The sequence below is a fragment of the Typopeltis vanoorti genome, chromosome 5 (genome assembly GCF_054136105.1).
Source record: "Typopeltis vanoorti isolate ZY-2024b chromosome 5, IOZ_Tvanoo_1.0, whole genome shotgun sequence".
Lineage (NCBI taxonomy): Eukaryota > Metazoa > Arthropoda > Arachnida > Uropygi > Thelyphonidae > Typopeltis > Typopeltis vanoorti.
The window spans coordinates 7058461-7086322 of record NC_143553.1 but is presented as its reverse complement, the minus strand read 5'-3'; the positions used below and the strand labels follow the sequence as shown (position 1 = coordinate 7086322).

Sequence of the window (27862 nt, the reverse complement as noted above, 5' to 3'; positions counted from 1 at the left end):
AAATAAGCATCCACTTGTTGTTGTTCCATAATCCATTCAGCGAACTCTCTTCGCTATGTGTGGTCATTTTTAATAACCCTGAACTGTCAGCTATCACGGCGTCTTTTTTTTCTCGTTGGCAACACTTTACCGCACAAATGGCGCTAAATTTAAATCTTGCGTGAATTTTGGGATACCCTGTATAATGTTTAAATTGTATATTCTGTGTTTAGAGGCTTAAGTGCTGTGAGAACATCATGTTGAGGCTTAATGGATTGTATACAGCACTCAGAAAGGATTAAAAAAACAGAATTTAATTCTTCCTATATTTCGTCTCAGTCAATGAGACATCTTCAGAGATTACAAAAAAACTAATGTAACATAAAAACAAATAACAAACAATACTAAGCTCAACCACGTGGGAGACACTAAAGTCCTATCTTGGTGGAGCGCCCTCTAAGGGCAGTTGTAGGTGGCCTGGAATGTAAAGTGGAACCTCTGGTGATAAGCGTTTCCCAAATCTTAGGAAGCTTAATGCAACCATAGTTAAGATTTGGTTGATTCCTGATAGCTGCTGCTGATTCTAAGAATAGTCTTTCTCTTTTGAATTTGCTCTGGTGGAGCATAGTGGTTTTTTTTCCATGAGATTCTCTGTGGGTTGTATCCAAGACATGGTCAGCCAGGCCTGACTGACCATAGTCTTGCTTGCAGATGTATGACTCATGTTCCTCCAGGCAGATAGTAGGCTGATCTACCTGTCTGTCCAAAGTATGCCAGTTTACAGGAACAGGGTACTTTATAGACTCCAGGCACTGAGAGAGGAGGGAGCTGATCTTTTGGTAGAGCGGATGAGGGTAGCAAGTTTGTGGTGGAGCTTAAATGCTGTGTGTAGGTTGTATTTTTTTAAAATCTTGGCTATTTTTTCAGATGCGCCACGGATGTAGGGTATGGTGACGGCATTTCTAAACTCTTTTTGAAGAGAAGACCGGGGAATGGGGGAGGAACTGATTATTTTTCTAATGCTGTGATCACTGTAGCCATTGAAGAGGAAAGTGTTGTATATGTGGTCAAGCTCAATTGTAAGGGCGGTTCCACTGGAACAAAGATTGTGGGTGCTCTTGGTAAGAGTTTTAATAATAACATATTGTTGAGCAGGGTGGTGGTGGGAGCGTTTGTGGATGTATCTGCCTGTGTGCGTGGGTTTTCTATATACCGTGAAGGAAAGTGTAACCGTTGGGAAGGCGTGTAACTAAGGTGTGTAGGAAGGGTAAGCAATTATTCTTTTCCTTTTCCATCATGAACTGAATTCTTGGATGTAGGCTGTTGAGGTGACTGAGGAAGGCTTCTAATGTGTCTGGGTGATGAGGGCCAAATAAAGAACACATCATCTACATATCTTAGCCAGATGGAAGGTTTGAGAGGGGCTGAATCTATGGCTCATTTTTCAAAATCTTCCATATAAAAATTGGCAAGGATGGTGAGGGGGGGGGGGACCCATGGCGGTTCCTTCTATCTGCTTATAGATTTTCTTCTTCCAAGAAAAATAACCAGAATAGATGGCAAAGGAAAAGAGATCTAAGATGTCAGAAGGAAAAACGTTTTTTAAGAATGTTAAGGTATCATCATCATCATCATACGTATCAAGGATTTAGGCCTAGTATGGCCTGTTCCGGCCTTAGAAGTCATCGTTGAATCGTTTAAGAGGACGTCCTGGTTTTCTTTTTCCTAATGGCTTGTACTTTAAGGCTTGTTTTGGTAATCTTTCTGTTTTCATTCTTTGAACGTGTTCCATCCATCTATGTTTATATTTTTTAATTTTTTCAATTACTGGTTCTTGGTTTAATTCTTTCATAATATCTTCGTTTCTTTTGTGATCAAATAGGGGTATACTTTGCAGTTTTTCTCATAAACTTCATTTCTGCTGTTGTTAATCTTTGTCTTTTTGTTTTATTGTCCAGATTTCGCTTCCATACATTAAGACCGGTAGGGCTAATGTATTGTATACTTTTAGCCTGGTTTGTTTTTGAACTAGGTTTGGTTTAAATATAGAGTTAATTACTCCTATTTTTAAATATTTTGCAATTTTTACGTTTATATCTTTTTCATAAGTGATCATACATCCTAGGTAGTTAAATGAATTCACCTGTTCTAAGATCTTGTTATCTAATACTATTTTAGTTCTTGCTGGATCTTGTCCTTTAAAGGCCATAGTTTTTGATTTTTCCGTTGATATTATCATACCATAATCTTTGGATATCTCATTTAGATTTAAAATAGCTTTCTGTAAGTTATCTTCAGAATTTGTAATTATTATTTTGTCGTCTGCAAAGAGGAAAGTGTTTAAGTTAACTGTAGGTGAAAGTTTAATTCCTTGATGTAAATTTTTACTCCATTTTATTATTATTTCATTTAAGTAGATATTAAAAAGAGTTGCTGAGAGGGGACATCTCTGTCAGATCCCTTGGTTTATTTCTCTTGTATATGATAGCTCATGATTTAATCTTATTTGTATTTGATTTATTTTCATATATACTTGTGACAGCTTTTAGGATATTATTTGGTATTTGTCTTTCTTTTAATATGTTAAATAATATGTTTCTTTTAACTTTGTCAAATGCTTTTTCAAAGTCAATAAATGCAATATGTGTTTCTAAATTATAGTCTCTTCTTTTCTCTATTATTAATGTTAGGCAGAAGGCTGGGTCTATACATGATCGTCCTTTTCTAAATCCATTTTGTACCTCTAGAATAAAGTTTTCGGAATATTTCATTAGTTTGTTATTTAAGATTCTTGCTGTATATTTTGTAACATGAATTTAGTATACTGATACCTCTATGGTGGGGGGGGGGGGGGGTGGGGGGGGGGGGGGGTGGGGGGGGGGGGGGGTGGGGGGGGGGGGGGGTGGGGGGGGGGGGGGGTGGGGGGGGGGGGGGGTGGGGGGGGGGGGGGGTGGGGGGGGGGGGGGGTGGGGGGGGGGGGGGGTGGGGGGGGGGGGGGGTGGGGGGGGGGGGGGGTGGGGGGGGGGGGGGGTGGGGGGGGGGGGGGGTGGGGGGGGGGGGGGGTGGGGGGGGGGGGGGGTGGGGGGGGGGGGGGGTGGGGGGGGGGGGGGGTGGGGGGGGGGGGGGGTGGGGGGGGGGGGGGGTGGGGGGGGGGGGGGGTGGGGGGGGGGGGGGGTGGGGGGGGGGGGGGGTGGGGGGGGGGGGGGGTGGGGGGGGGGGGGGGTGGGGGGGGGGGGGGGTGGGGGGGGGGGGGGGTGGGGGGGGGGGGGGGTGGGGGGGGGGGGGGGTGGGGGGGGGGGGGGGTGGGGGGGGGGGGGGGTGGGGGGGGGGGGGGACGAAACACAAAAACTAAAAATACAAAAAACTAAAAATGGAGAAAAAACCTGTTTTTCTCCATTTTTATGAAAAATGCGAACACGGTCATTTTAAATGTTTGCCAAACGAGAACTATGCATCGCACGTGGCCAAAATTTTGCCAGAGGTCATGGAAAAAGATGACACATGCCAACACTGGTATGAATGAACGAACTGTGTTGCCGTCTGTTGGAAATTTACCAAACTTTTCAAACAACCCTCATGTGTGTGTGTCTCGAAAATTCTTGTCGAGGTGTATATATATATATATATATAATATAAAATTAATTTAACTGACTAGAACCCGAGAAAGTATAACAAAAACCTTTAATAAATCACGACTACTTTCATCTGTGCTCCGACTTCTTCAGGTGAGAAATAAAAAACATAAGAGATAAAAATAACAAGGTAAAAAACATGGACTTTCCAGCTTAATAAAAGAAGTAGAATAGTAACAGTCATGTTTGAATAGGTGACTGCGTGCTACCATTGACATGAGTTGAATGTGTGCAACAGCTAATTTTAGAGTGCTAGTATACTGGATTACTGTGCTATGGGAATCAGGCAAATTGTAGCTTAGATTGTTGTTCAAGTGTAAGGGTCCAGAACTATTTCTTTTGATTTGATAATTCTTCTTTCAAATTCATCCTTGGATATATATAAATTAGTAGTGCGTTCCCAATCAACTTGGCATGGCTGTTCTTCAAGGTTAGAGTTTGCCGAGAAGAGGACATGACCGGAAAGGGCACTCGCTCGTGTTCTACTGTAAGAGATGTCACGTCTATGTTTCTCAAGACGAAGTGAAACAGATTTATCTGTCTGGCCAAAATAAGGTCGACCACGGTCGCACATAACTTTATAAACACCAGGAAAATGCAGTTGGTTGTGTTTTGGTTGACTCAGAAAAGAACGAAGTTTTGGCAGAGTAGTATAGTCGGTCTTTATGTTGAATTTCTTCATAATCCTAGATAGTTTTGGGGTAAGAGAGCTGATAAATGGTAACTGTATATGAGTGATAGGGTTGGATTCATCTTCTTGTCGAGGTTGTTGGCATGGTCTCAAACGTTTAGTGATGTTATGAGATAAATATCCATTATTTAAGAAGGTGTTTTTCAGAAAGTTAAGCTCTATTTGAAGGTCTTCTTCTGTGGAAGTGAGACATCTTGCTCGGTGGGCAAGGTGGAGATGATGCCCAGTTTCTGAAGAGGGAAGTGATGAGAAGAGGCATGCAAATATATATATATATCCTATTTTTATTGCATTTGTTACATAATCCAAAAACCATGCTCTAGACACCAAACATGGAACTTTTTTTCAAGCCACTTCAGACCTCGAATAAATGGTGTGGTTATCTCGCACTGGAAAATGAAATTCATCTCAAGACTCTCTTTAATAACATTGTTAGCATCCAGGAATGTGTTAGCAGAGCTAATATCAGGCGGTATGGTCACTTAAACAGAATAGAAGAGAAAAGATTAGCAAAACAAGTATTCTTTGCCGGGTTGGCAGGAAAAAGACCCAGAGGAAGGCCAAGGTGGATTGATACGGTAAAAAGTGTCTTATAAGATAGAAATTATAAGATCTGATAATGCTGGAGTCTTGACAGGTAATGGATTAATTTGGAGGAAAATTGTAGATAGGAAGTTAGTAATGATGTAAATTTTTCATGTAGTACTATCATATCCTGTACACCCCTTGAGGGGGTACAGGTCAGGAATTTGATGATGATGACTCTTTTTAACTAAAATTGAAATTCTTATTCTATTAAAAGGACATGAACTTGCACCAGTTCCAAAGAAAATACCTTACTTAAACTCCACAACATTAAATATAATATATTCACTCTCTCTAGTGTGGATGCCAACAAATTCTGTCTGTATCTTCTCATCATCATCATAACACTAATTATGGGTGTAGACCATATTGGTCTGTTCTGGTCTCATTATTCATCCAAAATCTTTTTTGAGGTCTACCCTGCCTTCTCTTTCCAATTGGCTTATATTTTAGTATTTGTTTAGGATGTCAGGTGTTGGCCATTCAGTTTACATTTTAATCCATTTTTGTTGATAATTGTTTAGTTTTTCTTCTGTTGATTTTGTTTTTAGTTCTTTTAAAATGTCTTCATTCCTTTTTTGATCTAATAATGTGTATTTTGCAGTTCTTCTCATAAATATCATTTCATTATTGCCCAAATTTCACTGCCATATAATAATGTGGGCACTGCTAAAGTATTGTATATTTTCAAGTGTGTTTCTTTTTGTACTATATTTGGGTTGAGTGTTCTATTTATCAGGCCTATAATCTGTAAAAATTTTGAAGTTTTTAATTTTATGTCTTTTTCTCCTTCATATGATATTTCACATCCAATATAACTAAAAGTATTTATCTGTTCTATTATTTTATTATTAATAACTATTTCGCTTCTAATTGGAGTTTGTCCACAAAATGCCATTGTTTTAGTTTTATCTATGGAAATTTTCATTCCAAACTGTTCTACTACAGGGTGTCCCAAAATTCACGCAAGAAGTAATTTTGATAGAAAACACAGGTTTTTAATTAAAAATTGTAATTTCTTATTGATTCATAAGGTATACGCTATACGGTTATGCATGGAATAGCATATCGGGTAAATGGCCTCCACGGCTTTGCTGGCACATATGCACTCTTTTGTCGAAATTTTCCATGACCGTTTTGCATAAATGTGGCTGAATTTCATTGATACAGCGCTCAATTTCCTCCTTCAAGGCATGGGCTTGTTGGCATAAACCTTAGACTTCAAAAAACCCCAAAGAAAAAAGTTCAACACTGTTAAGTCACATGATCTGGACGGCCAATTCTGATCACCAAAACAGGAAATTACACGACCAGGAAATGACTCGTGCAGTAATTGAATTGTTTCTCGTGCTGTATGGCATGTGGCACCGTCTTGTTGAAACCACGTCGTCCACATTCATATCTTGCAATTTAGGCACAAAAAACTGGATTATCATGTTGCGATAGCGAGCACCATTAACTGTTATTGCCTTAGCCGCATTTTCGAAGAAGAATGGACCGATGATGCCTCCAGCCCAAAATCCGCACCAAACAGTGAAACGTTGTGGATGCATTTGTTTCTCAACAATCACTCGTGGATTTTCTGAACCCCAAATGTGATAATTTTGTCGATTAACGAAGCCATCAAGATGAAAATTAGCCTCATCGCTGAAGATGATTTTGTTCGAAAAATAAGCATCCACTTGTTGTTGTTCCATAATCCATTCAGCGAACTCTCTTCGCTATGTGTGGTCATTTTTAATAACCCTGAACTGTCAGCTATCACGGCGTCTTTTTTTTCTCGTTGGCAACACTTTACCGCACAAATGGCGCTAAATTTAAATCTTGCGTGAATTTTGGGATACCCTGTATAATGTTTAAATTGTATATTCTGTGTTTAGAGGCTTAAGTGCTGTGAGAACATCATGTTGAGGCTTAATGGATTGTATACAGCACTCAGAAAGGATTAAAAAAACAGAATTTAATTCTTCCTATATTTCGTCTCAGTCAATGAGACATCTTCAGAGATTACAAAAAAACTAATGTAACATAAAAACAAATAACAAACAATACTAAGCTCAACCACGTGGGAGACACTAAAGTCCTATCTTGGTGGAGCGCCCTCTAAGGGCAGTTGTAGGTGGCCTGGAATGTAAAGTGGAACCTCTGGTGATAAGCGTTTCCCAAATCTTAGGAAGCTTAATGCAACCATAGTTAAGATTTGGTTGATTCCTGATAGCTGCTGCTGATTCTAAGAATAGTCTTTCTCTTTTGAATTTGCTCTGGTGGAGCATAGTGGTTTTTTTTCCATGAGATCCTGTGGGTTGTATCCAAGACATGGTCAGCCAGGCCTGACTGACCATAGTCTTGCTTGCAGATGTATGACTCATGTTCCTCCAGGCAGATAGTAGCTGATCTACCTGTCTGTCCAAAGTATGCCAGTTTACAGGAACAGGGTACTTTATAGACTCCAGGCACTGAGAGAGGAGGGAGCTGATCTTTTGTAGAGCGGATGAGGGTAGCAAGTTTGTGGTGGAGCTTAAATGCTGTGTGTAGGTTGTATTTTTTTAAAATCTTGGCTATTTTTTCAGATGCGCCACGGATGTAGGGTATGGTGACGGCATTTCTAAACTCTTTTTGAAGAGAAGACCGGGGAATGGGGGAGGAACTGATTATTTTTCTAATGCTGTGATCACTGTAGCCATTGAAGAGGAAAGTGTTGTATATGTGGTCAAGCTCAATTGTAAGGGCGGTTCCACTGGAACAAAGATTGTGGGTGCTCTTGGTAAGAGTTTTAATAATAACATATTGTTGAGCAGGGTGGTGGTGGGAGCGTTTGTGGATGTATCTGCCTGTGTGCGTGGGTTTTCTATATACCGTGAAGGAAAGTGTACCGTTGGGAAGGCGTGTAACTAAGGTGTGTAGGAAGGGTAAGCAATTATTCTTTTCCTTTTCCATCATGAACTGAATTCTTGGATGTAGGCTGTTGAGGTGACTGAGGAAGGCTTCTAATGTGTCTGGGTGATGAGGCCAAATAAAGAACACATCATCTACATATCTTAGCCAGATGGAAGGTTTGAGAGGGGCTGAATCTATGGCTCATTTTTCAAAATCTTCCATATAAAAATTGGCAAGGATGGTGAGGGGGGGGGGGACCCATGGCGGTTCCTTCTATCTGCTTATAGATTTTCTTCTTCCAAGAAAAATAACCAGAATAGATGGCAAAGGAAAAGAGATCTAAGATGTCAGAAGGAAAAACGTTTTTTAAGAATGTTAAGGTATCATCATCATCATCATACGTATCAAGGATTTAGGCCTAGTATGGCCTGTTCCGGCCTTAGAAGTCATCGTTGAATCGTTTAAGAGGACGTCCTGGTTTTCTTTTTCCTAATGGCTTGTACTTTAAGGCTTGTTTTGGTAATCTTTCTGTTTTCATTCTTTGAACGTGTTCCATCCATCTATGTTTATATTTTTTAATTTTTTCAATTACTGGTTCTTGGTTTAATTCTTTCATAATATCTTCGTTTCTTTTGTGATCAAATAGGGTATACTTTGCAGTTTTTCTCATAAACTTCATTTCTGCTGTTGTTAATCTTTGTCTTTTTGTTTTATTGTCCAGATTTCGCTTCCATACATTAAGACCGGTAGGGCTAATGTATTGTATACTTTTAGCCTGGTTTGTTTTTGAACTAGGTTTGGTTTAAATATAGAGTTAATTACTCCTATTTTTAAATATTTTGCAATTTTTACGTTTATATCTTTTTCATAAGTGATCATACATCCTAGGTAGTTAAATGAATTCACCTGTTCTAAGATCTTGTTATCTAATACTATTTTAGTTCTTGCTGGATCTTGTCCTTTAAAGGCCATAGTTTTTGATTTTTCCGTTGATATTATCATACCATAATCTTTGGATATCTCATTTAGATTTAAAATAGCTTTCTGTAAGTTATCTTCAGAATTTGTAATTATTATTTTGTCGTCTGCAAAGAGGAAAGTGTTTAAGTTAACTGTAGGTGAAAGTTTAATTCCTTGATGTAAATTTTTACTCCATTTTATTATTATTTCATTTAAGTAGATATTAAAAAGAGTTGCTGAGAGGGGACATCTCTGTCAGATCCCTTGGTTTATTTCTCTTGTATATGATAGCTCATGATTTAATCTTATTTGTATTTGATTATTTTCATATATACTTGTGACAGCTTTTAGGATATTATTTGGTATTTGTCTTTCTTTTAATATGTTAAATAATATGTTTCTTTTAACTTTGTCAAATGCTTTTTCAAAGTCAATAAATGCAATATGTGTTTCTAAATTATAGTCTCTTCTTTTCTCTATTATTAATGTTAGGCAGAAGGCTGGGTCTATACATGATCGTCCTTTTCTAAATCCATTTTGTACCTCTAGAATAAAGTTTTCGGAATATTTCATTAGTTTGTTATTTAAGATTCTGCTGTATATTTTGTAACATGAATTTAGTATACTGATACCTCTATAGTTTTTAGGGTCATCTCTATTACCTTTCTTAAAGATAGGAATCACAATTGCTTTTTTCCATTCTATTGGGGGGATACCAGTTGAGTAAATTTTATTTAAAAATAATAAGAGCCTTCCTTTGAATCTTGTTCCTGTGTATTTATATAGTTCTGAACCTAGCTTATCTTCTCCAGGTGATTTTCCGTTTCTTGTTTCTTTCAGGCTGATTTCTAATTCTTCTTCAGTTATTTCCTTTTCATTAATTGTTTGCCAGTTGTCTTTTTTAAAATATTTGTCTGTCCACAGTTCTGTGTAGTAATTTAGAAATTCTTCTAATTTCAATTCAGTGTTTAATTTTATGTTTTCTTTGGTATCTGCATTTAGGTGTTTCAAAATCTTATATACATGGGTCTTATTTTATATAAATCATGTTCTAAATTAGAAACAAATTTATTCCATGATTCTCTATGTCTTTTTCTGACTTCTCTTTTAGCTATGGCTCTTATTCTTTTATATTCTAATTCATCTTCTAATCTTTTACTGCTTAACCATTTGTGATAGGCTTCTTTTTTCTTTTTGATTATTTCTTTGATTGTATCATCCCAGATCTTCAGTTTTTTTCTTTTATCGAATTTTTTGGTCTTTCCTAAGCTTTCATTTGCTGCTGCATTTAGTATCATTTTTATATTAAGCCATTCTATTTCTATTTCTTCATTTTGTTTTATTTTATCTAGATACTGGTTAATTCTTTGTTCATATAGCCATTGTACATTTGTGTCATTCAATAGTCTAGTTTTATAAACAAATGTTTCAATTTTTCTTTCTGTTCTTGTTACTTGTAGCCATTTAGGTGGTAATCTTAATTTTATTTTAACAAGGAAGTGGTCACTGCTTATTTCATATCCTCTGTGAACTCTAACATCTAGTGAAAATTTTGATGTCTTTTCATTTAATATGAAGTAATCTAATATTGATTTCCATCCTCTTGCTGCCCAAGTATATTTATGTATGTCTTTATGTTTATAGAAGGAATTCATTATTTTTAGGTTATTATAAACTACAAAGTCAATCAATTTTTTACCATTTCTGTTTAGAGTGTGTTCTCCATGTATTCCTATATTATTATTAATTTTCGTGTTTCCAATTCTTGCATTTAAGTCTCCTGCTAAAATTATGTAATCATTTTTGTTTATTTTATTATATGTTTTGTAGCTGATTATAAAAATCAATATTATCCTGTTCTCTTCCTTCTTCTGGGTCATATAAACCAATTATTGTTAAATAGCCCTCTATCTATTTTTATTCTAGCTTCTATTATTCTTTCATTCCATAATTTATAATGTTTTAACTGTTTTGAAAGGGAGTTATGAATCCAAATCATGACTCCTGCTTGTGCTCTTTGGTCTCTGTCGACTCCACTGTATATCACATTAAAATTTTCAGTTCTCATAGTTTCTTTTAATTTCTTTTTTGTTTCAGTGATTACTGCTATTTTAAAATTTCTTTCATTTAATAACTGGTCTAATTCTATTTCTTTATATGCTATTCCTCTTACATTCCAGTTTGCTATGTGTATTATATTTTGTCGTTTCCATTTTCGTTTTCCCTTTTCCATTCCAGGGTCGTTTCCCATAGATTCAATCCGATTATCTTTTTCTGTCAGCTTACAAGTATGGTTATGTTCTCCATGTCATAGTTCAGTGGTAGGGCTGCTACCTTAAGGCTTCTGAACTCGCCTTCTTCCGAATTTAAACCCATAGGAGGAATAGGGTATATTGAAGGGAAAAGGGTAGATTATAGAAGAAATATAGTAAGGTTTATAGAGAGGACATAGTTGTAAGGCCAGAAATGAAAAGACCCCATGGCCCTCGAGTACTCTAATAGCACAAGGGTCATAAAGTAAGAAGAGTTGGCTGATAAGGCCTTATAGGAAAGATTAAAGTAAGTGGGTCTGCCTCAAAGTAGGAGGAGGAGAGGATAGATCCAGCTAGGGGTCCAGGTTAAGGTATCAATTAAGGGAATATTGGTAAACAGTGAGGAGATGTCAAAGCTTACCAATATGTCTGTGTTATTTAAGGTTAAATTTTCTATGAGGGATTTGAAATGGGTAGAGTTTTTTATATAGGATGTGGAAAGTCCAGTGAGGAGGATCAGAGAGTTGGCCAGCTGTTTTAACAGTTTGTAGCAAGGTGAGTTAGTGGCATCTATTATAGGTCTTAGTGAGGAACTGGATTTGTGGAATTTTGGTAAACCGTATATTTGGGGGGGGGGGGGACAGAAAGGTTTGAGTTTTTTCATGATTTCAGGGGGCCAGGAAAACACTTTTTTAAGTAAGTTTTTTAACTTGTGTTTTTGTGTCTTTTTTGTAATCCCCGAAGATGTCTCATTGACTGAGACGAAATATAGGAAGAATTAAATTGTTTTTTAATCCTTTCTGAGTGCTGTATACAATCCATTAAGCCTCCATCATGAAATTGTATATTGCTCTTTGAAAATTGTCTTCGTTATCTGATATTATTACCTGATCATATGCAAATAATAGTGTATTTATTTTGTTATTCCAGGAAATTTCTATACCTTGATTGTTTAAGGTGTTCCACTGTATTAATATTTTATTAATGTAAATATTGAAAAGTGTTGGAGACAGAGGACATCCCTGTCTTACTCCTTGGTTTATAGACTGTTTTTCAGACAACTTTTCATTTATTTTTATTTCATTATCTTTGTATATATTCAATATTGCATGTAGTAATATATTAGGTATATTTATTCTTTGTAATATATCAAACAGTATATATCTTTTTACTTTGTCGAATGCTTTTTTGTAATCTATAAACAAAAGATGAGTTTCCAAATTAAATTCTCTTCTTTTTTCTATATGTAGTTTTAAACAGAAAGCTGCATCCATTGTAGAGAGTCCCTTTCTAAATCCATTTTGACATTCTAATAATATTTTTTCACTGTATATTTTTAGTTTTTCATTAAGTATGCTGCTATATATTTTGTAGCATGTATTCAATAAACTAATACCTCCGTAGTTAGCAGGTTTTGTTTTATCCCCTTTTTTAAATATAGGTATTACTATGCTTGTATTCCATTCTACTGGTATTTGTCCATTTGTATATATTTTATTTAAAAATTTTAGTAATCTTTGATGAAATTTTTTTCCAGAAAATTTATACAGTTCGGAGTTTATCCCATCTTCTCCTGCTGATTTGCCATTTTTTATTTTATTTAGGTTGTCGTTTAATTCTTTCATTGTTATCATATTATTTAAGGTATTTTGTAAGTTTCTGGTGTAATTATTTTTGATGCCAGTATTATCTGTCCAAAGATGTGTAAAGTAATCCAAGAATTCTTTTACATCTATTTCACAATTTATATTTGCAGTTTCTTTTATATCTGCATTCATGTGTTTTAGTATTTTGTATGCACTGGATCTTATTTTAGATATGATACAAATTTTTCCCAGCTTTCTCTGTCTCTCTTTCTAGTTTCTCTTTTGGCTATTGCTTGTCTTTTTTTATATTCAATTTCATCTTCTTGTTTTTTTCTACTTAACCATCTTTTAAAAGCCAGCTTTTTATTTTAAATTATTGTTTTTATTTCATTGTCCCATATATGTAGTTTTTTATTTTTATGATATTTTTGTGTTCCTAGACTTTCACATGCTGCTGATGCGATAATTTCTTTTATATTATTCCATTATAATAAATTTAGTTTAATCCTTTATCCAAGTGTAGGCAAATAAAGTTTGCGCTTTGAAAATCTCTTCAGGACTGAGGTAAGGTGGTACACATCTGTTGGCACCTCGTAGCAAAGCTCTCATCTCTCTCCTTGTCTTAGTATCTCCCATAATGCAAAGCGCATCTCCTTGCGGACATGTATAATGCTATGGGAAGGGAAGGGACACTACCCAGACCGGTTTCGACCTTTATTGAGGTCTCGTCAGTGGGAGGTAGACCCAGAAGTGGTGATACCAAGAGAGAAGCAATGGAGAGGTCACTTCTGGGTCTGCCTCCCACTGACGAGACCTCAATAAAGGTCTCGTCAGTGGGATAAAGAAATACTAAGACAAAGAGAGATGACAGCTTGGTCCACCTTTGCTATGAGGTGCCAACAAATGTACCACCTTGCCTCAGTCCTGAAGATATTTTCAGGCCCAAACTTTGTTTGCCTACACTTGGATAAAGGATTAAACTAAATTTATTATAGTCTAACCAAGTGCAAAATAAACTTCCAACATCTTTCTCTAAATCCAGAGTAATTTAATAAAAAGGTGGTACACCTTTTGGCAACTCATATAGGTAAATATGACCTCTTCATTACTTCTGCCTTGATATCACCACTTCTGGGTCTGCCTCCCACTGACGAGACCTCAATAAAGGTCGAAAATGGTCTGGGTAGTGGCCCTTCCCTTAATGCATAGCATTATACATGTCCGCAAGGAGATGCGCTTTGCATTATGGGAGATACTAAGACAAGGAGAGAGATGAGAGCTTTGGTCCACGTTTGCTATGAGGTGCCAACAGATGTACCACCTTGCCTTGGTCCTGAAGATATTTTCAGGCACAAACTTTGTTTGCCTACACTTGGATAAAGGATTAAACTAAATTTATTATAGTCTAACCAAGTGCAAAATAAACTTCCAACATTATTCCATTCTTTCTCTTGTATTTTTTCTATGTAGTTATTAATCCTCTGTTGGTATAAATTTCTTATACTTGAATCATTTAGTAGTCTTACTTTGTAATTAGATTTTGTTTTTCTAGTTTGTTTATTTTTTTGTATTTTTTATAGCCAGTTTGGTGGAAATCTTAGTTTTGCCTGTACTAAATAGTGATCTGTTTCAAATTTCTAGCCCTCTTCTAACTTTATCATCTAGGAAGAGGTTTCCTGCTTTTTTATTTGCTATAAAGAAGTCTATTATTGATTTTTGTCCTCTTGCACACCACGTATATTTATGAATATTTTTATGTTTGTAAAATGTATTCATTATTTTTAAATTATTATATATTGCATAATCAATGAGTCGCTTTCCATTTTTGTTTACTGTTGGTTCTCCAAATTTTTGTATATTATCATCATCATCATCAAATTCCTGCCATGTACCCTCAAGGGGGTGTACAGAATATGATAGTACTACATGGAAAAAATTACATCATTACTAACTTCCTATCTACAATTTCCCTCCAAATCAGTCTGTTACTTGTCAAGACTCCGACATTATCAGATCTTATATTTCTATCATCTAAGGCAGTGCTTCCCAAACTTCTAGATGTCAGGGCCCCCTTTGCAAAAATTAAAATATTTCACGGCCCCCTCGAAAAAAAAAAATTACATTTATTCCAGCAGTGCTCAAATGCCATTATCCCATCCCTGTAGTGATTCTCAGTAAGATCTGCAAAATATCTCATCTACAGCTGCAATCATCTCTTGATTCGAAGGAAAACGCTGACCAGTGAGGAAGAGATAGAAGTCAGAGGGAGCCAAATCTGGGAAACAGGGTGAATGTTCCAACGATTCACAGTGGAGATCTCTTAATTTTCCCATTGCCAAAACACCTTTGTGGGCAGGTGCATTGTCCTGATGATTTTTTTCTTCTGCAAACGGGTCTTTTCTCAAGAATTTTTTCATCTAGTCTGGTTAAAAGATCAGAATAATATTCCCCAATTATTATTTTGCCCTTTTCAAGATAATTAATAAACAAAATGCCTTTAGCATCCCAAAACACCGATGCCATGACCTTTCCTGCTGATGGAAATGACTTTGTCTTCTTTGGTGCTGAACAACCGGCTTCTGTCCAATGTTTTGACTTCTGTTTGGATTCTGGTGTGTAATGGTGAATCCAAGTCTCATCCATAGTAATAAATCAATGCACAAAATCAGTTTTATTCTTGTTAAAACTCTCCAAGCAGTGTTCAGAGATTTTCATGCGAGTGTGTTTTTGATCTGCTGTGAGCAAGTGTAGCACCCATCTTGCACAAAGCTTTTTCATTTGCAATTCTTCATGCAAAATATATCCTACACGTTCTTTTGAAATGCCTATAGTCTCGGCAATTTCATGCACTTTGACTCAACGGTCATCCAATACCATATCATGCACTTGATCAATAATTTCTAGTGTTGTTACACTTTTTGGACGTCCTACACATGGATCATCTTCAAGGCTGGTACGGCCACATTTAAACTTGGCAGCCCATTTCTTAATTGTCAGAAACGAAGGAGAAGAGTGCCCATAAACTTTTATGAACTTTGAATGAATTTCTTTTGCCGCTAAACGTTCTTTTACAAAGAAGTTTATAACTGCACAATACTTAATTTTATCCATTTCAAGGGATACAGACAATACTTCTGCTTCAGACAGCTGTATAAAACAAACTACTTGATAGAGTGACTTGCAATTTCACATGGATGCTTATGACTGATGTACCAACTTACAAAAAAAACATCTTGCCTATAGTGTTGCCATCTATGGTCGAGAACTTTTCAGACCACCCTCGTACATACATGATATCTGACCCCGCAATGAAGATACATTATCTGATTTCTAGTAAAAATAAACAATCCATATCCATATAATTTTGTGATGAAAATAGAAAAAGGAAATATCCTTCTCACAAGACTGGAATTATAAAACCATTACATCATGCTTATTATATGCTTTAGACCACAATAGTTACAAGAACTTCTGGAACTTATGCATCTCAGTGACTTCTCGTATGTTATATAGTCCATTCTGAGAAGTCACTGAGATGTCTCCTCAGAATAGACTATACAACATATTTTTGATTCCTATAAGCTGAGCTCAAACAATAATGAAATAATGCATAGGGTTGTTCCTATCAATAGATTTATGGAATCTTGGAAGCACTCTCCAAAATCCTTAAAAAGTATAACCTAGTGGTTACAATCATTCCATTCAACAAACTATCATCATGGTTCCCATTTTCTAAAGATAAATGATCCCTTGTAGTTCTTCTTGGCATCCACTAAGTTCCATATGACTGTCACCTTTCTTACTTCAGACGAACTGGATGTTCAGTGAAGAAAAGAGTGAAGAACGTGTACCCTACATCGGCAATAAAAACTCTGAGAAATCTGCTTTAGCACACCATGGAATTTATACCAACCACAATATCTTATGGTCTGAAGCACACTTACCATCATTGCTGCCATATGTTTGTTCATTTGTTTCAAGTGATGAGGCCTTACTCCACTGTCTGAATCTAAATGACTGCCTCTCACTATTGAAGATATTGAAGTGTCTTATTTTAATCACAAATCATTAGCATTTTTTAAAAGTAATAATAATAATACAGTATAATTAACAGAAACACACATATTAACCACAGTGAAAATTATTTAATTGATAAATATTTCATCCTAAGTATCAGTGGAGAAAAGAGTGAAGAACGTGTACCCTACATCGGTACCCTAAATCTAGAACACCTCGAGGAAAAAATATTCACTTTTGAACCCAAACCAAAAATTTGGTTAAGATATGTCGACGACGTATTTGCATCTGGGATCATCCCGAACATGAATTACAACTGTTTCTAGATAAAATTAACCTTCTTCATCATCGTATCAATTTTACATTAGAAAAAGAATCTCCACAGGGTATCTCCTTTTTTGGATTTACACATTCAAAGAAAAGAAGACGGTTCCATCGCCATGTCTGTCTTTCGCAAGCCTACATTCTCTGTGTATTCCTATTATTGCTTAAACTACTGTACTGATGATGTCCTAAGATACATAGGATGAAATATTTATAATTAAATAATTTTCACTGTGGTTAATACGTTTCTTTTAATTATGATCTCACCACAGGTTTCGTTATTTAAAAAAGTTATAATACAGTATGTCTTCTGTTCTCCATTTGCATTGTTCTATGTAACATCACATGGCTTTAACTATTTGAAATAATCCTTTGTTCATATTCTATTTTATATTCATACTGCCTGATGCTACCACTGATGATGCCACTGATAATATTTCACATATTATGCATAACATAACTTATCTATACAATCACTCATTAATATGTTCATGGAGCTATCACACTGCTACTAAATAATCACTAAGAGTTCTCTATTAGAATGTTCCTGCTTACTAATTCACAACATTTCTTCTCTTTCTCAACAAAAGAAACACTAAAGGTTTTACATTACCAACTCTCAGGAAATTCATCAGGTCTGTAATTTATTCTTCAACTATTTTTACGAAATGCTTGTTCTTTATCTGGACGATTTTCTTACATGGCTAGACTTGGAACTCATTATTAGGTCTCTTCCTCCGAGGTGGACTAGAAACAGCTCAGCTTAGTTTTGATACACGTGGTCATTCATGGCAATCATCAGGCACAGATCTCTATGGAAGGCCGACCATGTGTCCACACTTGGCCTGCTCCTTCGCCGCTTGTCTCCGTCTGACATGTCATTCCGATGGTCATCATATTCAGCTACTCATCTCCGAAGATGTTTCGAGCCAGGACCCTGGAACCACAGGTGTCAATGCCGAGCAGCAGAGGACTATCCGAAACCCAAGAAGAGGCGAGAAGAAAAAAGCCTTGAGAAAGGGGAGCAGACTCCTTTTATGTTACTTCTTTGGTTGCCCGATAACAATCTTTTTCACGTGAGACGATCTCCTTTGCAGCATTTTCCGGGAATTACGAGCGCGCGCCACTCCCCATGCATACTCGATTGCCGCAGGTCAAACATTTATCTGAAAGTTTTGCCAGTGAACTTTGAACTCTTATTCTTACATCGTAATAAACAATTTTCATAGAATATTTCTTTCATTGTTAAACTTTACAAAACAGATTACATTTATTATTTTTCTATGGAGTAAATCTACATTAAAGGTATTCGTTTATAAATCATTGAACAATCTGCATCTATACCTATGTACAAGTATATCTTTGTTGATTTGTTAAATTCTGAATGAAGTATTTTCTAAAAAAAAACTCTTCATTCAAGATCTAACACCAGGTAGATCTAGGAGCAGATAAGGGATGCCAGTCTGTTATATGGTTTGTAACAGGTAGTCAGGTCGTATTTTTTTTTTTTTTTAATTTTTGTTAGCTTTCCAGACGTGCCCTGGATATAAGGAATGGTGATAGATTTAGTGCAATCTCTGTTATGAAAGTGGGGGTTGTGGTTAACTGGTTTTAATATTTTCTGGATTAATTTTGGGTTGTAGCCATTAGCTAAGAAGGTGTTAAGGATATGGTTAAGTTCAGTAGTTAAGGCATTGCTATCTGAAAGATTAATTTAGCCCTGTTATATAGGCCTTTTATAATCCCATATTGTTGTGAGGGGGGTGATTGTTGGTGAATGTATCTACCTGTATGGGTTGGTTTTCTGTAAACAGAGAAAACCAAGGATCCATCAGGCTGGCATGTAATCAGAGTGTCTAGGAAAGGGAGACTGTTGTTGTTGTTATTTTCCTTCTCCAAGGTGAACTGGATTCTGGGGTGTTGATTGTTTAAGTGTGTTAAGAAGTTGTGGAGTGTATCTAAGTCATGTGGCCAAATAGTAAACACATCATCCACGTAGCGTAGCCAACAGTGAGTTTTTGTGGGACTGAATTTAAGGCTTTTTCTTCAAAGGTCTCCATAAAGAAGTTGGCCAGGGGTGGAGTGAATGGAGAACCTATGGCTGTCCCCTCTATTTGTTTGTAGAATTTTCCTTGCCAAACGAAATAGCCTGAGTTCATTCATGGTGAACTGAAATAGGACTGAGATATTGGGAGGAAATTTGGCTTGAATGAGATCTAAGGTATCTTTGAGTGGGACTGTGAATAAGGAGGTGACATCAAAATTGACTGTTATGTCAGTGTGTTGGAGTGAGAGGTTTTTTTTTTTAATATACTGGCTTTAAAGTGGGCTGAGTTTGGGTGCATATGACCACCCCAAATTTGGGAAGCTTGCATCCTAAGAACATCAGCCCAACAACTAAGATAACCCATTTTAGCCTTCTAGAGGCACCTTTAGGACTCTAAAATGAACTTCAGTTGCTTTCTTCAGCCTCATTTACTTGTTGTTAATGCCTGCATGCACATATCATAGTTTATATACCCAGAAGATGGCAATGTAACATTGCCAAAATATAGGAAGGTATTGATTAAAGTATTTTAATTAATATTTTAGTATATGTTGTCATTTCCTGAAAAATTTAAAGTCAAGCTATTGATATGGTGTGTGGTTGGTTCACAGACAATTCATAGTGGGGAAAAATCACCATAAGGAAAATTCATTGAGCAAACTATTGATCACAGAAAAAATTTGCTGAAAATATTATTAGCTAGAAACTTGAAATGATATTGCATTGATACTGATATATGAAAAGTAAATTTCAGTGGAAGATAAATTTCACAATATATAGTTTTTTTTATGTATTTATGTATTATTTATTTAGATCTGCATAACATTTTTATTCTTATACAATGAAAGTAACATTTTATTGATCGGTGAATTTCCAAATTTCTGTTTCATCTTAAAAAGTTGTAAATATTCTTTCTTACTTAGATAACTACTGCTGACAGAATATTAATATTTACAAAACTGGGAGAAACGGCACCATATTTAAGAATATTTATTCTGCAAACCGTTCACTGTTTTTCTGCGCACTTAGAACCTATCCGATTTAATATATATATACACATTTTATCTCAACTAATTCAGAAGATGAGGTGTTTTAGTTATTAAATACACGTCTTTTGAAAATAACTCCACTTTTCCTACATAGGAAAGGTATGTTGTACATTATATCATTACAAAGATAGTTTAAGATCATAGGTGTATTTTTGAGTAATTATAAGAAAATGATAATAAAATTATGTAAATGCTATTATAATGATGTAAATCAGCATAAGCTAAATTGCCATCCCTGGCTGCAATATGTCTTTACTTTTCCTCCACTAGTATTTTTAGACGAAGAAATTCATCTCTCACCTAATAACAATTACAAACATCCATGCCTATTGCAAGTTTCGAATCCACAGCTCATTGGTGGGAGAGGGTATGCTATCTAGTCAGTTATTCATCATCACGGTTTATTTACAATTTGTAAATAGAGAAACAAACTAAATAAATAGGTATAAGAAAAATTTAATTATTATATGTAGTAGCTTTCCAGGCATCTCTGTTTTGAGCCAGTTGAGTTCTTTCTCATGGAGAGAGAGAGAGTATCTGTGCTGATCATCATCAAATTCCTGCCATGTACCCTCAAGGGGTGTACAGGATATGATAGTACTACATGAAAAAATTACATCATTACTAACTTCCTATCCACAATTTTCCTCCAAATCAGTCTGTTACTTGTCAAGACTCCAACCTTATCAGATCTTATATTTCTATCGTCTAAAGCACTTTGTACCGTATCAATCCACCTATACCTTGGTCTTCCTCTGGGCGTTTTGCTGCCAGAACATTTGTTTTCTCTGCCAGAAAACAAGTGTTCTGGCAGAGAACACTTGTTTTGCTAATCTTTCTTCGCCCATTCTGTTTAAGTGACCATACCACCTGAGATTAGCTCTGCTAACGCATTCCTCGATGTTGACAATGTCAAGTTCTTTCCTAATATCCTCGTTTTTAATATGATATTGCCATTGATGCCATCTGTTCATGCCTATAATCTTTCTCAGGACTCTCATATCTGCAGTCTCTAGTCTTTGATCAAGTGTTTTACTTCGGACCCAGCTCTCAGATCCATGAGTTAAAACTGGTTTGAACACTGTCTTGTATACAGCTAATTTAGTGTTCCGACTAATTTCTCTCTTATTACATATGAATTTATTCAATTGACTTCCCACCATACCAGCTTTGCTGATTCCGTTGTCTATTTCTATATTTAATTTACCATCTTCAGTAAAAATCGTGCCTAAGTAGCTGAAATGTTTCACTTGTTCCACAGGTTCTCCATTCACAACACAGTTGACATTTTCAATGATTCTGCCTATTTTCATCGTCTTTGTCTTTTTATTGCTGACCTTCATACCATATCTATTACAACAGCTATTCAATTTAGTCAGAGAATCTTGCAGACTTGTAGCGGATTTATTTAGAAGTATAACATCATCCGCATAAAGCAAAGAGCTGACATTAACATCTACAATTTTGATATCATGTTTAATACCACTTTCCTTCATAATGTGATCCATATAGATAATGAATAACAGAGGGGATAATGTACATCCTTGTCTCACACCAGATTTAACATTAAACCATCTTCCTGTACTTCCTTCAATTCTAACTGCTGACTTACAACTCAAATAAAGACTAAGTATTGCTTGATATAATGCCCCATTGACACCATATAACTGTAGCATATTGAATAGCTTCTCTCTTGGCACTTTTATATGCCTTATGCAAATATATGTCATATGCCTTTTCCAAATCGACAAAACTTAAATACGGATCTCTGTTATATTCCCATGCTTTCTCGACTATTTGTCGTAAAGTGAAGATCTGATCCTGACAGCCTCTATTTGGCCTGAATCCAGCTTGTTCTTCACCAAGCTTTTCTTCCACAATTCTTCTCAACCGTTTCTCAAGTATACTTGCATAGATCTTGCCAGCAACACTCAGTAGGGAAATACCTCTGTAATTCTCACATTCAGTTTTATTTCCCTTTTTATATATGGGTACTATGAGAGCTCTACTCCGATCATCAGGAATTCATCCCTCTGTCCAGGCTTTCTGAACTATGCAGTGCAGCCACTGTAAGACTCTTATACCACCATATTTCAGCATTTCTGGTCGAATATCATCTACTCCTGCTGCTTTTCCACATTTCAAGCCTTTAATGGCTTTTTCTACTTCAAGTATGGATATGTATTCTTGACTGCATGCCTGTTTTTTACCACTGTGCTGTCATCACTGCTTGTTTCATTTAGCAGTTTTTCAAAGTAATTACTCCATACTTCAAGGATATCTTTTTCTCCCGTTTTCATTTCACCTTTATCATCTCTAACTCCTTTTACAGCACTCTTTCCTCCATTCCTAAGCTTCTTCAACAACCTCCAGAATATTTTGCCACCTTCTTGATATTTATTTTCTATATTCTTGCCAAAGTCCTCCCATGGCTTTTGTTTAGCTAGTTTTACACAGTGTTTAGCATTCTTGCATTTGTCTCTGTATTCTCTAATAGCACAAGCTGATTTATTTGGCAGGACTTTTGATATGCTTTCCTTCTTTTCCTTCACTGCCTCTTTAACTTCCTGTGTCCACCAGGGAGTTCTGATTTTTTTATCCTTGCAGACAACCTCACCACATGCCTCTCTGGCAGAATCAATCAATGTTTTCTTCAGAGTATGCCACTGAATCTCTCTGTGCTGATAAGGTCGTTAATATACTACCAGAATTGTTTAGTTGGTCTTCCTCTCCATCTTTGTCCATTTGAGGGGGCGTATAAAAATAAGATGTCAAATTATGAAGAGGGATGACGTTTCAGTTGAAATTCCAAGCCAATCAAGTTGACATCTGCATTGGGTTTTTGGTTTGCCTCTTCTAAAATACTGGAATTACGAATATGATCCTTCCAAGAGTAAGAGTCTTAAGCAGATTGTATTAAAGCTATTAATGGTTTTCATTGCTTTTTGGGTAGAAACGTTCCATATTTCTCCACAATATAGGAAGATAGCCTGAGAGGTTGTTTGTTAAGCCTAATTTTTGTTTCCAAGGTAATGAGGGGCAATTTCAATATATTTCTTAGATTCCTGTGTTGACTGAGAGCTTTATATTTTATTAATATTATGTCATTTTCAGTATTATTTATATTTGAGCCTAAGCATTCTACTTTTTCTAAAGGTTGGTTGTGTTCTGTAATAATGGAACTTTGTACTATATTTGTGAGTATTTTAGTTTTATTTCAATTAAATGTCAATCCAAATATTTTTGCAGCTTGGCATAGTTTTTCAAAGTGTTGTTGCACCTTGGCTAAAGATGAGTCTATTAATATTATATCATCTTCATAGCTGAGGTTGTCAGCTGGTTGAGTTGGTTGTTAACAACATGATATTTCTGATTACAGGTTACTCTTGAATGGTTCACAAGAGAAGTAATTAATTATGTATTTCACTTTGGGAGCATCCATCTATATATATATATATAGATTTTTTTTTTCAGTAAAAAAGACTAAATATAAAATTTCTTACTGTCATAAAATACTAGCATTGGAGGAAAAGTTAAAGACTAGTTTGCAATTTACTTATGCTGATTTACATCGTTATGATAGCATTTAAGCAACTTTATTATCATTGTCTTTGATATAATTACTCAAAATTGCACCTATGATCTTAAACTAGTTCTGCAAACAATTGTAGCATGCAAGATGTCTTTACCATGCAGGAAAAGTGCAGTGATTTTCAAATTAGTTGGATATAACTATTATCCCTAAATATTCTTAAATATGGTGCTCTTTCTCCCTAACCTATCCCAGTTTTGTAACAATTAATATTCCATCTACAGAGCTTGTAGTAAGAAAGAATATTAATTAAATCCCGCATAGTTTTAATTCGGCAAGAAACTCTCTGATTCTGATCTTTGAGTTTCTTATTCGGTTTTAAAACTATGCGGGATTTAATATCCCCTTAATTTAAGTAATGTTTTCATTGCCGAAATGAAACTTATTAGCTCTTTATTCTTAAGTAACTTAATGGTTGCACCCGTTTGGGAAACTCGTTCGCAGAGTACATAAGTTCTTTTCGCTATACACTTCGGTATTAGGTCTGGCTACTCACTGATGAAGCCTCAAAAAAGGCTGAAACCGGTCTGGATAGTGACCTCCCTCCATAATGTAATAACAACATACATTTCCTAGGAAATGTGTTTTTACATTATGGAAAATACCTAAGAATAGCGATCAGAACTTTACCACCTTTGCAACAAGCTGCCCTGGTATTGTACTACGTACTAGGATCACTTGGGGATATTAAATTAAGGGGATATTAAATCCCGCATAGTTTTAAAACCGAATAAGAAACTCAAAGATCAGAATCAGAGAGTTTCTTGCCGAATATAGTAAACTATAAAGTATCGGCGGCACTAGTGTTAGCCAAAACACTAGTGCCGCCGATACTTTATAGTTTACTATATTCGGCAAGAAACTCTCTGATTCTGATCTTTGAGTTTCTTATTCGGTTTTAAAACTATGCGGGATTTAATATCCCCTTAATTTAAGTAATGTTTTCATTGCCGAAATGAAGCTTATTAGCTCTTTATTCTTAAGAATATTAATAACTTTATATGGAATAAAAAATTTCACAAAGCTAAATATAATTGAAATAATAAATAATACATAAAATATTTCTTTTTTTTTTTTCATATATGGGAATGACATGAAATAGGATTTCAAATTTTCCACGCAATGAATTTTCTCCAGGATGAATTGTCCGGACACAGCGTGGTTTGGTATTAAATATAAAAATAGATAATAACATGAATGCTTTGTTGAAAGTTGGTAGGGTGTTTAAAACATTTCTTTATACGTGTTATTTCAATTTTATAATAAGAGAGAAACTTACATTCAGTGGTCTATAAACCATATGTACTACTTGAGCTCCAGCAAATGAACATAACAGAGCTGCTGTAGCATATCTCAGATATGCTGGCCAACTAAGTCCTGCAGGCATGTTAAACCTGTATATATATATATATATATATATATTAACAAATAACTGTTATATATATATCCAAACACATACATAAAGTTATATAAAAGTACTTAACTTACACAAAAATACTTAACTTGAATTTCATCTAACAGTAGTTCCAAACCCAAAAAATAAAATAAAATAAAATACAAGGCATGTACAAATGAACACCAAGAACATCCAAAGTGTAAAAACTTCTGCAGTTTGCAGATTTTCAAGTAATAAAACTTTGCAAAGTAATTTTTTGATAACTAAAGTAAGGGAATTGGAAATTTATTTAGCTTAATTTCACAGAATTAGATGTTCCAAATCAAATGAAGCACACGTGCCACAGCAACATGTAGCACATATTGTTGTGGCCACAGCAACATGTAGCACATATTGCTGTGGCACATGCCTTCTATTCTTTGTTTTTGAACCTGCTTTTGTATGTAATTAATCTTGTAATTAATTTTGTAATAATCTTGTAATTAATCTCACACTGGAAAATGAAATTCATCTCAAAACTCTCTTTAACTAAAATTGAAATCCTTATTTCAATTTTAGTTATGCCATCTACATACACCATAGTTGTGTGAAAAACTAGTTGAATAAAGAAAATTTTATTGTCGTAATTTTACTGTGAGAATCATTTTAATAAAAGTTATTACTGTTGATTTATGCTAAAAATAATGCACTTCAAAAATATGTAATGTTGTGTGTTAATTCATATTTTTATTACGAATTACTTCTTCTGAACTAATTGAAACGTGAAGCATTTTTAATTTTTTTTTAAATTTCAACTGACCTGTCACCATCTTAGTCATTCATCTCTGAATCCTCTTTACCACCTCCTCATCCCCAAGAAACCAGGTGACCAAATCTGTGCACAGTAGTCAAAATGAGGCTGAATCATAGCACTATACACAGAGATAGTAACCTCCCTATCTTTACTTGTCAGCATGTTTTTCAACATCCAAGCAATGCTTTGAACTATTTTACCAACTTTTGCTATGTGCTCTCTGAATTTCAATTCTCTGTCCACCATTAATCCCAAGTCCCTAGCCTCATCAATTTCCTGTATCCAGTATCATCAATGTGATATATGTAATGCGACCTTTTCAACCTGAAGCACATAATATTTTGCAACATTAAATTGGCAATCGTTACCCTTTTCCTACAATGCCAATTTATTTAAATTATACTGTAAGATACATACATCACCTTTATCAACTATTGCCCTACCCAGATTTGCATCATCAGCTAACTGAATATACCGTCTTAAATCTTTCCCTATGTCATTATTATATAAATGAAAGTGTAGTGGCCCTAGTACAGAACCCCGAAGTGCTCCACTAGTCACCCTTATTCTCCTGGAGTCCACTCCACCATATACTACTCTCTGGTGTTTGTCTGTCAACCACCTCTCTATCCATGCTACCAGCTTCATATCCATTCCTATTTGCTCCAACTTTTGTAATGGTTTTCCATGTGGTATTCTGTCAAATGCTTTTTGCAAGGTACAGTAGTATCATAAAATGTTATAAATAATAAATTACATGATAACCACGGTAATTAATTTTAATGAAATAAAAGTACAGATATTTCATACTGAAAATAACAGTACATCATCAGTGCGTAGAAACAAGCGATCAAAGAAACTGGATTACAAAGTACGTACATAATCGGTGGCGTGCTAGAAATTAGTATTATAAATAATATTATTAAAAATATTATTAAACAACTATTTTTGATGATTACATAAGATAAGAATCTCCCAAACTTTTGGGAGAGAGAGAGAGACAATCATTGTGATTCAGATTTGGCCGATGTAAAATGGGTTCGCAACTTTCTTTGAAAAGGCGTTCATATTTAAACCTGCATCTATGGAGAAGACGAGCTTTATCCTACTGGATATTGTGTTTAGTGTCAATACTATGTTATACCAGGCCAGACTTTTGAGGTTTCATGTATTTGATATAATACTGATGTTCAATAATTCTTTTTTCTACAGAACAGCCTGTTTGTCCAAAGTATGTTAGAATACATTCACACAAAAGACAAACTGGCATCTCTATCATTAGCTGGCATTTGCCATAGAGATGCCAGTTTGTCTTTTGTAGATGGAAACAGATGAGACAACATATCTGTTATCAATATCAACAAAATTTCTCATCTGTTGCCATCTACATTTTTGTCCTATTGGCCTTTATCTTGCCAGATAGCCTCAAATGAACCATTTCAGGCTATCTGGTCTCTTTCAGACCAACTTAATATCCCCCCTTTTGATTTCTAATTTTGTTGGTTGTAGTTCAGCTATCCTGAACAAAACCCCACATCCTATCCTATTCCCTCTATTATTCCTGAATACAACACCCTTTACATTCTATTCCTGTAACTATATCATATTCTTCCAACCAGGTCTCACTAATGCCTATAATTTTTGGCCAAGTTGAGCTGACCAATGCCAAAAACTCCTCTCCTTTATCTCTGTTACTTCTGGCATTCATGTACATGCATTTCAACATCCCCATGGACCTACAATTATCCTTGTGTACAGTGGCGGATTACCCATTAAGGCAATGAGACACATGCCTAGGGGCCTCAAGCTTTGGGGACCCCCAAGCCAAGACATTTTCCTATAGTCTTTTAAAATAGATTAATGTTTTCAGTGAACATCATAAAAATCTTGATTATCTTAAGCGAAAATTTTTTCAAAACAATTATTACATTTTAATATGTATTTTGAACAGCGTGCACTACTACGCATTAAATAATGCCGCAATACCAATGTCAGCACTAGTTGACATTGGTATTGCGTACTTCGTATTTTGAACAGCACGTGCTATTTACGCTTTAAATTAAACCGCATTACCAATGTCGG

The 27862-nt window shown here is 35.6% G+C and overlaps 1 protein-coding gene across 6 annotated transcripts in view; it reads right to left on the bottom strand.

Annotated features, from left to right (window-relative positions):
- sloth2 (ubiquinol-cytochrome c reductase complex assembly factor 6 sloth 2) overlaps positions 1 to 27862 on the bottom strand; it is a 369803-nt gene that overhangs the window by 42596 nt on the left and 299345 nt on the right. For all 6 annotated transcript variants that reach the window (XR_016548293.1, XM_090392240.1, XM_090392236.1 and 3 more), the window contains exon 2: positions 24871 to 24985. Coding sequence is in view for 5 of the 6 variants with exons in the window: in XM_090392236.1 (XP_090248362.1) it covers positions 24871 to 24985 (115 nt within the window). In the remaining variant the exon portion in view is untranslated. The remainder of the gene's footprint in view (positions 1 to 24870; positions 24986 to 27862) is intronic.